At 43.1% G+C, this 12,025-nt stretch overlaps 4 protein-coding genes across 4 annotated transcripts in view; 2 read left to right on the forward strand and 2 right to left on the reverse strand.

Moving 5' to 3' along the window:
• Positions 1–12,025, reverse strand: part of LOC5510775 (protein-glucosylgalactosylhydroxylysine glucosidase) — a 33,591-nt gene that overhangs the window by 17,830 nt on the left and 3,736 nt on the right. The window lies entirely within an intron of this gene.
• On the forward strand, positions 339–2,069 carry LOC116617329 (the record flags this gene model as incomplete). Its single annotated transcript, XM_048730269.1, has 3 exons — positions 339–936; positions 1,397–1,543; positions 1,734–2,069. Coding segments are annotated over 3 exons (1,047 nt in total), but the record flags the coding sequence as incomplete, so codon positions are not given.
• On the reverse strand, positions 3,050–4,252 carry LOC125568311 (uncharacterized protein K02A2.6-like). Its single transcript, XM_048730270.1, has one exon. The coding sequence runs from the start codon at positions 4,250–4,252 to the stop codon at positions 3,050–3,052; it is 1,203 nt and encodes a 400-aa protein (XP_048586227.1).
• On the forward strand, positions 10,051–11,740 carry LOC125556792. Its single transcript, XM_048730271.1, has 3 exons — positions 10,051–10,118; positions 10,405–10,629; positions 10,820–11,740. The coding sequence occupies exons 1-3, from the start codon at positions 10,051–10,053 to the stop codon at positions 11,115–11,117; spliced, it is 591 nt and encodes a 196-aa protein (XP_048586228.1). The 3' UTR covers positions 11,118–11,740.

The following is a 12,025-nucleotide window of genomic DNA, read 5'->3' on the forward strand; positions in this document are numbered from 1 at the left end:
TCAAAAATAGCCAGGAGTCAATGGGTTAACATAGAGGTGCCATTAGTTTGCTACATATTTATATTCAAATATTTAGATTTAAATATTTTTAGTTATTTTTCCTTATTCTGTGCCGAATTCTATTTCAACATTGATTGGGATAGGTGTATACACTGAATGTATGCCATGAATCAAGCCTAACATCATTCATTCTATTCCTCCGTGCTTATTTTGCATTTTCCCTTTAGATCCCTGCCTCGAAGCAGCTGAAGAAGACTCACGTTAATGGCCGCTTCTGGTTAAAAGCTGATGCCTGTGATGTGAAGCCTGCACTCCAAGAGTCGGTGCGGGGAGAGTGAAATGGAGACATTGACCTGGGTGAGGGACAGGCTCTCCGCAACGAGTATGCTCATCGCAAGAGGCAGGCAACTCCTCCTGCACCTGCCAACAGGGAAACACTTGAGCAAAGAATTACTGAAGTGGTCACCTCACTTGATGCTGACGTTGTATTCCTAGCTGAGGGACTGAAGAATGCAGACAGGGAGTACGAGAAGAAATTCAACTCCCCAACAACATCGAAGGAGGCACTCAAGTCCCTCTGCTGGGAAAGGATTGAGTTCAATACTCTCCTTCTTCAGTCTCAGAAACTGAAATGTACAATGGAGGGCATTCTTGCCCATCTTAACCCTGACAATCCACGTGTCGGTTATGTTATCACAAGCTTAAGAAACCTGAGGCCAGACTACCTCAAATACTTGAGAAATTTGTTCACCAAGAAGCGCCAGCCTGCTGCCACGCACGTGCTAGTTATCCTCATCTCAGAGGAAAGGAGATGCATAAAACCATATGCCCTTCCTGTTTGGTACGTTCCCTACAAGTCAATCAAGAACCAATTTCTTCGTGATCTCCTTAACAAAGTGAAAAGTGCAATGGTAGAGCTTGGAATGATTCCAGTTGGTAAGTACATTAAGGTTTCTTAGCCAGTCGATCCAACTTGCAGGACATTTGGTTTTAAAGGCTATGAACCCCTATGCAATAAAATTTGCTCAATTTTACTTCTGGGGTATCACCAATCATGGGTGAGTATTATTCAAAATGAATGGAAGTTCTATATATTTAAAGCAAAAACAAAAAAAGGTCACGTAAGTCGGACTTACATACTTTAATTGACTGATTGTATTGATTATGAATTCCCTCTCTTCTCATCTGAGTATTTGTCAGACACCAAATGAAATATTACCCACTGTTCCCTATATTTAAATGTACAGAAATTTGTGGAACGTTCTTCACAGCTTATGTACTGGCTTTGTTTTTATAATGTAAGCCTCTATTATCTAAAAAAAAGGCTTGAAGCTCTGAAAACTATTATTCATATATTAAAAACCTTTTCTTGACACAGTGTTTTGATAACCAACAGGAGCAGTTACTGATGGAGAATTCAGTTCACTCCGGACTCAAGGCGAGACCAGACCGCTACATATGATACAGCTTATCCATTATGCACGTGAAAGTGTTAGCCGCTTGACCCAGCATACCTTACTCTCCATGCTGTTATCGACAGGAGGTATATATCACGCTGTATGATATTGATACAATGGAACATTTATAAAGAAGGCACCTGCATTTGTTAGCCAAATCATTGATTGTTCTCTATTCACTGTCCCAAAATATTTAGTTCTCACAGAAATGCAGCAGCAGTATCCACAATGGTTTGTTTCTATCATAAATTCTATTTTAATTTTTATCTCTTTTAGTGGATGCTGCTGGGCGACCAAAAGTCTCACAGCCTAATCGCCATATCCCAGACTCTCTCATTACTGAGCTGCACAGTTTGAGGACAGACCACAACATGTCACTGGAAGATGCTGTGACATACTTGAGAGGGAAACTGGTACCTAATGGCTACTCACCCTACACGTTCCACCCAAACACCCCTGAGAGCTTCCTCGACAAGCTGAGATCCTTAGTTGGAACATATATTTACAGAGGTGAGCATTTACTCATGTATATTACTTTATGTATTATGCACACAATTTTTGTCATTTCCCCTCAATAACTTAACTGATTGAGTTTTTAGTTTATTTGGATCTGACAAACAATGCTGCAAGGAGCTTAAATACTTTACAGCTTACTTTTTTTTCAGAAGGAGTGCCCTTCAACACCTTCCTGTACTGTCCGGAGATTTACCCAATCACCAAGGAGGTGTTCTCTGAAAGGGAGGACCATTGTCGCATCCTGAGCAAAGCACTAACGGGAGGGTGGCCCTCCCGGTCTCAATCTTGAGGCGTTTGATGAGGCCAAGCGCAGCCCTGCAACTGGGCTCACCCAGGCCACCGGTGAACGAAAGAAGTCGGTCCAGGATGCCGAAAGACTTCTCTCCTTCCATGTGGCAAAGTTCCTCTCCGACAGTGGCCACAGAAGGGAAGCAGAGTATGTTGAGGTCATAGCAGGATGGCATGAGGCTGTTTCAAGATGTGGGTTAACAGTAGATAATCTCACGAGAAGATCAGAGAAAGACAACAACACGAGTGTTTAGCTCTGTAGTCAAGATGAAGGGCTGCATCCGGGACTTTATTGTTCTTACCACAGGGAACCCAGATATTGTAACATCCTTTCTCTTTTGAGAAGTGAAACAGATACTTATAACATAACTAACAATTGTCCTTGCGTATAGCAACAAGCTGATAAACATTGTTCTCAGTCCTAGACAAAATGTAAACAATAAGAATAAAAGATACAATCAACTATTTAACATCAGATTAGTCTCTTGTTTTAACTCGTGACATAATCCCTAAGGTAGCTTGGTTGTGTAGTTGTCCGTGAGGATCTCCGTATGGGTGTTATAGGTGGTGTCTGTTCCTCAGCAACCGCATTAGGTGTTTCCACTTGCGCTGGTGTTTCTGGTGATTGGGTGGTAATACTAGATTCCATTTCCGCGGGTGGTAGTACTACTTTTGGTTTCCTTGACGACAATTCAGGTTGAGTTTCCGAAGTTTTCCTTAGATCGATTCGGTTTCTTCTATACTTCCCAGAAGGCGTTTCGATGTCATACGACCTTTCATCGAGTCTCCTAACAACCACACCCTTTTCCCATTTTTTTGTTGCCTTTTCTAAAAGGTTTCAGTCTGATAGTATCCCCCTCTTGCAAAATTCCAAGATCCTTAGCATTCTTGTTATAGTTCTTACACTGTCGTTGTTGTTCCAACTTGAGCCGACACCGGTCCTCCTTCAGAAAATCCATTCCCCTAGGTTGGAGTTGTACATCAGTCATGGGTAATATAGATTTAGTTCGACGATTGAGAAGGCATTGGGCTGGGCTGCTTCCTGCTCCTTGGGTTGGTGTGTTTCTTATCTCAAGGAGTGCTAGCTGGGGGTCTGTTTTGTCTTGAGCACATTTTGAGAGCATAGCCTTTGCTGCTTTTACCCCAGACTCAACTTTTCCATTTGCATTTGGATGCCCAGGTGAAGATAGATTATGCTCAAAGTCCCATTCATAAGCAAAGTCCTCAAACTCTTTGGCATCAAACTGAGGTCCTCCATCACTGACTAGTTGTACAGGAACACCATATCTTGAGAAGTGTTGTTTCAGTTTCCTAATCACTGCAGGGGAGTCAGTTTTCTTAAGAAGGTCAACTTCCCAGTATCCACTAAAATAGTCAATTGTTAGTAGGTAGTCTTTGTTGTTCCATGAGAATAAATCAACACCAACAATTTCCCATGGTGCTTTAGCTTCTATAGTTATGAGTGTTTCTTTCTGTTGAGCTTTAGCAAATGTTTGACAGGCATCACAAACACTTGCTAGCTGTTTGATTTCTGCAGACATACCAGGCCAAAATATGCATTCACGTGCACGTCTTAACATACTCTCACCTCCAAGATGTGATATGTGATGATGGTCTTTGATCTCCTTACGCATGCTCTCAGGAACGATGACTCGTTCTCCCTTGAAGATCAATCCATCATGTAAGGTCAGTTCATCTCTATATGAAAAGTATGGTGTAACCTGAGTAGGCAGTTCCTGTCTCGAGTCTGGCCATCCTTTAAGAATGACTGATTTCAGAGTTTGCAGAGTATCATCCATTTCAGTGGCTTTCTTTAGCTGTTTAAGCCTTTCTTCTCTAATTCTTAGGTGACCAACAGCATTAATCTTAGCAAAACTATCCTTGTGTTCAGTATCATCAGGCAAGTATGCACGAGATAAAGTATCAGCTATGTACATCTCCTTGCCCTTCTTATATACAACTTCAATGTCATACTGTATAAGTCTAAGCATCATACCTTTGGGGACTTGTGCAGTGGCTTGCGTACAATCATTTCCAGTGGTTTATGATCACTATGCACAATGGTTTTCCGTCCAAACGTATATTGGTGGAAACGTTCCAGCGAGAACACAATTGCCAGGCACTCTTTCTCAATTTGCGCGTACCCGCATTCCGTAGTAGTAAGGGCACGACTGGCATAACACAGCGGCTTTCCTTCTTGTAGTAAAACAGTGCCTAAACCAGTGCTCGAGGCATCACATTGAATCACAAGTTCTGTGTCAGGATCATAATAAGCAAGTACAGGAGCTGTAGTCACTAGTCTCTTTATTTCTTTCATCGCATGATCCTGTTCCTCACTCCATTCCCATTCCACATCTTGTCTAGTGAGTCGACGAATAGGATCCATTACCGTGGAGAGTTGTGGAAGGAACTTTGCGAGATAAGTTACCATTCCCTGGACACGTCGAGCTCCCTCAACATCAGTGGGGTTTTCCATTTTAAGAATGGCTTCGACTTTCTTCATATCAGGTTTTATACCTTCACTTGTCACGACGTGACCAAGGAACTCAACTTCAGAGGTCTTGAACACACTCTTCTGGTGATTCAGCTTAATGTTATTTCTAGCACAAACATCAAGTAGATTTCTCAATTTCTCATGATGGTCACCCTCAGAATGTCCATAAACTAGAATGTCATCAGCCACACAGACCACTCCACGAAGACCTGATAGACTCTTCATGAGCTTACGCTGGAATATCTCAGAACTGACTTTGAGACCAAATGGGAGACGACACCAACGAAATCTGCCATTCACAGTGATGAATGTGGTTATGTAACTACTCTCTTCATCAAGTTCACAGTGCAAGTAACCATGAGCAAGATCAAACTTACTGAACAGCTTAGCATTGGCGAGCTCAGGCAGGATATCATCAATTGTCGGGAGAGGGTATATTTCCCTCTGAAGAGCTTCATTCAAGACTCTTGGGTCAAGACAGATCCTGAGCTGGTCATTCTTCTTCTTCTGTATAGAGATCTGTGAGCACCATTGAGTTGGCTCAGTTACAGGCTTCAGGACTCCAAGCTTGACAAGGTTGTGTAACTCTTTTTCAAGTGCAGGTTTAACACTGATAGGTACTCGTCGTGGTGGACTTTGAGTAGGCACAGCATTGCCATCAACCTTGAGATTTACTTTTCCTGAGAAACATCCTACAGCAGTGTCATCAAACACAGCTTTGTATTCTGTCACTAATTCTGTGAATCCATCAGCGACTACATGGACCTGCTTGAAGTTATCATAGTTGATCGTGATGAGCTTTATCTGTTCCGCTGCTTTTCTGCTAAGCAAGGGTGTTTAATCCTCTTTCACAACTTCAAACATGACATTATACTTCTTTTTCGTAATCAGATTTATAGTGATAATCCGACACTTTCCCACTGGTTTAAGAGTAGTTTTGTTGTACATGCTCAGTGTATTTTTTGATTCTTGGAGTTGTGTGTTTTGCGGCACATATTTTTGATTTATAACATTGACTGTGGCACCGCAATCAACCTGGAATTTGACTCTCCGTCCATCTTTTAGATGACTCAACCAGTACAACACGCACCACGAAGAGTTGCAGTAGCCCTAAGACCCCAGCTCAAGAAAACCTTGAATGATCTAGTGGACAAAGAGATAATAGCACCGGTGACCACACCCACCTCGTGGATCAGCTCTATGGTAGTAGTTCCCAAGAAAGATGGAAAACTGCGAATATGCCTAGACCCAAAGGATCTCAACAAAGCCATCCAGAGGGAAAACTATCCCCTACCAACCATAGAAGAGGTTGCAACACGATTACACGGTGCCAAGGTGTTCACGTTGTTGGATGTCCGCAACGGTTTCTGGCACGTCCAGCTAGAGGAAGAGTCGACCTATCTAACAACTTTCCATACACCGTTTGGCCGATACCGATGGAAGAGAATGCCTTTCGGGATCTCCTCAGCACCAGAAGTGTTTCAAAGAAAGATGCATGAATTTGCCGAAGGTCTGACTGGAACCGAAGTTGTTGCTGATGATTTCCTGGTAGTGGGCTATGGCGAGAGCTACGAGGAGGCAACGGCGGATCACGACAGGAACCTCCTGGCATTCCTAAACCGTTGTGATCAACGGGACATACACCTGAATCCCGACAAGATGAGACTTAGGAAATCAGAGTTACTCTTCATTGGCCACATAGCAACTGACAAGGGACTTAAAGTCGACCCTGCTAAAGTGCGAGCAATTGTGGACATGCCCTCACCGACCGACAAGCTTGGGGTACAGCGTCTGTTAGGCCTAGCCCAATACCTTGCAAAGTTCCTGCCCCAGCTGTCAGACATCACAAAGCCGCTGAGGGATCTCACACAGAGCGACGTGCAGTTCATCTGGGATGATGCGCAACAGTCTGCGTTTGAAAAGCTAAAGGATGCCGTTACAGTCACTCCAGTATTGCGGTACTACAACCTAGACGAGGAGATTACACTTCAGTGCGATGCGTCGCAGAGCGGATTGGGTGCCGCATTACTACAGAATGGCCAACCAGTAGCCTACGCATCACGTGCACTCACGCCCGCTGAGACGCGTTATGCACAGATTGAGAAGGAGCTGCTCGCGATTGTCTTTGCGTGTGACCGTTTCCATACGTACGTCTACGGCCGCGAAGTCGTCAACATCGAGACTGATCACAAGCCTTTGGAACCAATCTTCATCAAACCTCTGGCGACTGCTCCGAAACGCCTACAACGAATGCTGCTGAGTCTGCAGAGTTACAGTCTCAATGTGAAGTACAAGAAAGGCAAAGATCTTTACTTGGCTGACACCCTAAGCAGAGCTTACCTACCCGAAGTCAACGCCTGGGAGTGTACCAGGGAGCTGGAGGAGATTGACCATCGATCATGGATGCCAGTGAGAGAAGAGACTTGGCAGCAACTCAAAAATGCAGCAGTAGATGATGCGGTGCAACAAAACCTTCGAGAGGTTATAAAGAGAGGTTGGCCAGAGAGCAAAACAGACCTGCCGGAGTGCGTGCATCCTTACTTTGATATTCGAGACGAGCTAACTGTCCAAGAAGAACTCATCTTTAAAGGCCAACAGTTGGTGGTTCCTAGAGCCCTGAGGAAGGAGCTTATGGAAAAGACACACTCATCCCACATCGGTATAGAAGGCTGCATAAGACGAGCAAGAGACACGTTTTTCTGGCCGCGGATGACTGTCGAGTTGAAGGAGTACATCACAAAATGCGAAGTATGTTTGACTCATCGCAGTGGCCAACGAAAGGAGCCAATTCTCCAACATAAGTTTGTCGCTCGACCGTGGGGAAAGGTCTCAGCTGACCTCTGTGAGCTCGACAACCGAACACTGCTAGTGGTCAGTGACTACTTCAGCAACTACATAGAAGTGGCCCGGCTTAACACAGTGACGTCACGAGCAATAATAAAGGAGCTGAAGGCAATATTTGCCAGGTTTGGCATCCCAGACACCCTTATAACCGACAATGGACCGCAGTTCGCATCAGCGGAGTTTAGTGTATTTGCCAAGACCTGGATGTTCGAACACAAGACGTCATCCCCAAGATATGCCCAAGCAAATGGGAAAGCGGAAAATGCTGTACAGACAGTAAAGAGGCTGTTTAAAAAATGCAAGACATCCGGGGGGTCAGAATTCCAAGCACTTCTCGACTGGCGGAATACTCCGACTGCTGGAATCGGAACTAGCCCGGCCCAGCGCCTTTTCGGACGTCGATGCAAAACACTTCTCCCTGTGGCTGGTTCCCTACTACAGCCTAGCTACAACACTGAAGAGGACACCAGGAAGTTGATAGGTACCAAGCAACGCCAGAAGTTTTATTACGATAAGCACAGCAAGCCCCAGGAGCCCATCGCTGTCGGCGAAACTGTGCGCATGAAGCTACCAGGACAAGACACGTGGACGCCTGGTACGTGTTTAGGTCAAGCCGGACCTAGGAGCTACAACGTCGAGACGGAAGGTACCACCTACCGACGAAACCGCCGACAGTTGATCAGCACTGGAGAAACAAACAGCCAAGTACCTGATGTTCTGGAATCACCAGAACCCGATGATGCTCAGCAGCAACCCAGCCAGGTTGCCATGCCACCAGATTCTTCACAGGCTATAACAAGGCCTCGGCGGGAGGTGAAGCCTCCTGCATGGCTCAAAGACTATGTGCCAAAATAACATTGAAACTGTTAGGACACTGAACATTAGTAATAATCCATCGTATGATTTTTGTTGTAAAATTTCGATTTTTACCCTTTGATTGTTATAATGTTGTTTTAACCAACCATTAGCGTTACTGTTAAAAGAGGGAAGATGTGACAAGTTGCGTGACAGAGCACGTGCTCAGAACGTGACCCAGGACCCTTATAGATTGTGCAAGACTCATGGCTCGTTTCACCGTTGAATAAACGTCTACAAAACTTCTTATTATCCTCTTCGTACATTAGACACATCTCAGCATACATGGGACCACTAGAGACAGAGTTAATTGATTCAGATATGACTGGGCATACCATTTCAGCAGAGGAATCGGAGTCAGATCAGTCACCAACAGTATGGACTTGTTTCTTGCCACCCAAACTTGGACAGCAACTCGAGAAATGGTTGGGAGCCTTGCAATTATTGCCTCTCTTCCCCCAAGCTTTGCAGAATTCCTTCTTTAGAGTGTGAGAATAGCCACAAAATGTGCATTTAGCAGCTTGACGAGGATTCGTGCCTCCAGGTTTACCATTACCTACTGGCTTGTTCCTTTGACCATGTGAAGCTCCTTTTGTTTTTTGCATGTTTATATTCAATCGGTGTACCTCCTCTTCCTTTCCAGAAATAATCTTCAGTTGATCAGACCTTTTCTCATAACTGTGACAAATGTCAAGTGCTTTCTGTAGAGTGAGTTTTCCTTCTTGCAGCAGACGCTTTCTGGTATGATCATCTTTCACACCAAGTACCACTCTATCCCTCAGTAAGGAAGTTTTCAAGCACTCACAGAAATTGCAAGTCTCGGCCAATGTCTTCAGGCTTGCAACATAGCTGTCAATACTCTTATCAGGTTTCTGGACTCGAGTGTTGAACTTGTACCTCTCGAAGGTCTCGTTGGTTTCACCAAGTATGTGAGCATCAAGTTTGGTTAGTATATCTTTAGCAGTGTCAGTTTCTACAGGGTCACAGCCATTGTAGATTTGTAAAGCTTCTATTCCCATGGTAGAGATCAAGAGAGATTTCTTGAATTGAGGCGAGTGTGAATCGGCGTTAGAGACGATACAATAATGCTGCCACAGCTGTTTCCATATTTTCCAACTTTCAACTCCATTCTTTGCCAATTTCACGGGCTCAGGCGGTTTGAAGGCATAACCCGGCTAAAAAGATGATGCTGCAGGTGGAGGAGTCTTTTCAGATTCGCCAGTAGCAGGCATGGCACAGTACAGAGCAGTGTAGGTTCAATCCACGTGGTCTGAGGTCGAGAGTCGAGCGAGTTTTGAACGCGAATTTAGCAAGGAAATTCGTCAAAACACAGCCCACAACTTGAATTTCCAGTTGAGATCAAGATAAATTAGCTAACCACGCTGCCACCATGTTTCAAGATGTGGGTTAACAGTAGATAATCTCACGAGAAGATCAGAGAAAGACAACAACACGAGTGTTTAGCTCTGTAGTCAAGATGGAGGGCTGCATCCGGGACTTTATTGTTCTTACCACAGGGAACCCAGATATTGTAACAGAGGCTGCAGATGGCAGAAGGAGCTTGAGAGGAGCAGAAAGAACTATGCCATGCTAAACATGATACTCGACAACTGGATGCCATGGCACAGAGTCAGCTATGACTTTAGACTAATGGATATCAACAGGTAAATTTAAACATGGCTTAGAATAGACGGTAAGAGGGTGTTTTCGATGCATTTCTGCCATTAACTTATATATTTCATATTTGGTATTAAAGTGAGGGTTTTCACAGATTTCACCAGCTTTCAAATATTGTAAAATTAATTCTTATGAAAGTCAGTAGCTACTACACACACACATAAGCATCTACACCCCCACCCCTTTCCAAAGGAAAACAAGAAATTATTTTTTTGTAATAGACAAGCTAATTTGTTTATTTATTATTCTTTAAATTTTTTTTTTCTTTATACACCTCAAAGGAATATGTGTGTTTTCTCGCGAATCTGTGATCGCTGTCACATGTAATGTCGAGTCCATGGAGTATCGTCGGCGCCAAAATCCCGCCATTGGATACGAAGAGCATCCAAGAGCTGGAAGAACAGATAATGTTAAAGCATTCTTTGCACTTGTGCAGCGTTTCCTTGGAAACATTTTCACCCTGAAGGATTTTAAGTTTGCTTGGCAGAAACTTTCGAGGTAAACTTCTATATTTTAATTATATCCACCACAACTAGCATTGAGTCTGGTCCAAGTAAATCCCCTTCCCTGAGTATCCACTGCAAAAGAGCCAGCCCCTGACCACCCTCCCCCCCTTCTCCTGTTAAGTGCCTTCCCCTCCTTCAAAAATTCCTAGACCCCTTGTGATTATTGTCACTGCAATTTGCAGGGAGTTCTGCAAGTGGATGAGCCCTGATTTACTGTTCTACTATTGGACGGTAAATGAGCGTTTTAGAGATTTCGGCCAGCCACTCCCCTCATTCAACAACAATGATGATGATGACGCTAGCAGTGATGAGGATCCTCAGGAACACCCCTTACGTCTTCACAGACTCTCTCTCAACAGCAGAGAGGATTCCTCTATCTTTGTGGCAGGACGGTCTTTTCTGCCAACCAGGAACCAGCGTACCATCAGGCAGAGAATCTTCAAGCCATGTGCACACCTTCCACAACCAAGATGCACCTAATGATTTTTTTTTTCCTTTCTGGCATTAGAATTGCCATTGATAGGGTACGAAGAGGCATTTATTTGTTTTTGGATTTGTATTTATTTTTCTTTGTCTCAAACCAGGCTATATTTGAGTGTTGGGCAGATACATTGTTTCAAGGATATAGTATCATGATTCTTTTTTTATTATTATTCCTTGGGCCTGTGTTAAAATTTCTATCAAGTAATTTGTTAGTTTCATATAAAACATGAAGTACTTGGAAATTGGAATTTTATTACCTAAGCAGAGTGTAGATTGATACTAGTAGTGTAGATTGATACTTGGTCAAATTACATTGAGACGTTTTGTTGTGCTCTTATGTACCAATTGTTTAAATTCACTGCAGAAAAAAGCACTGAAGGCAATAAAGGTGCCTTGCTCTTTTTTACAACCCCATGTGGACACAAGTATATTCGATTTGTATCTGGCTTTACAATACCCAGATAAACATGCATAGTTACTATTATTTTTTAATCATGGGTGCTATTCATAATTCACTAAATAGAGCATTTTGAAATTGATTGAGGAGCTATTGTTTAGAAGAAGAAAAAATTATCGCATATTATATTCTTAAAAATTCTAATAATGAAACTTAGTAACAATTGGTTGCATGCTTATTCAAATGAACATCTTGAATGCCTTTACAAACCTGTGAAATACACTTTAGCTTATGCATCACTAATACACTCTAATGTCTTTAAACTTTATTGCACAGGTTTTTGTAAACCACTCTATTTCATAAATATGAGAGATGTTCTTATTATAGACAAGACTCCTACCAAATGGATACGGACAAATTTCACGAACAATAAAAATGCATAACTGTAAACTCAAGAATAAATAAATAAAATATAGAAGAAACCTTGAAAATGGGAAGGACAAGTGTC

This window comes from Nematostella vectensis, chromosome 7, assembly GCF_932526225.1.
Source record: "Nematostella vectensis chromosome 7, jaNemVect1.1, whole genome shotgun sequence".
Lineage (NCBI taxonomy): Eukaryota > Metazoa > Cnidaria > Anthozoa > Actiniaria > Edwardsiidae > Nematostella > Nematostella vectensis.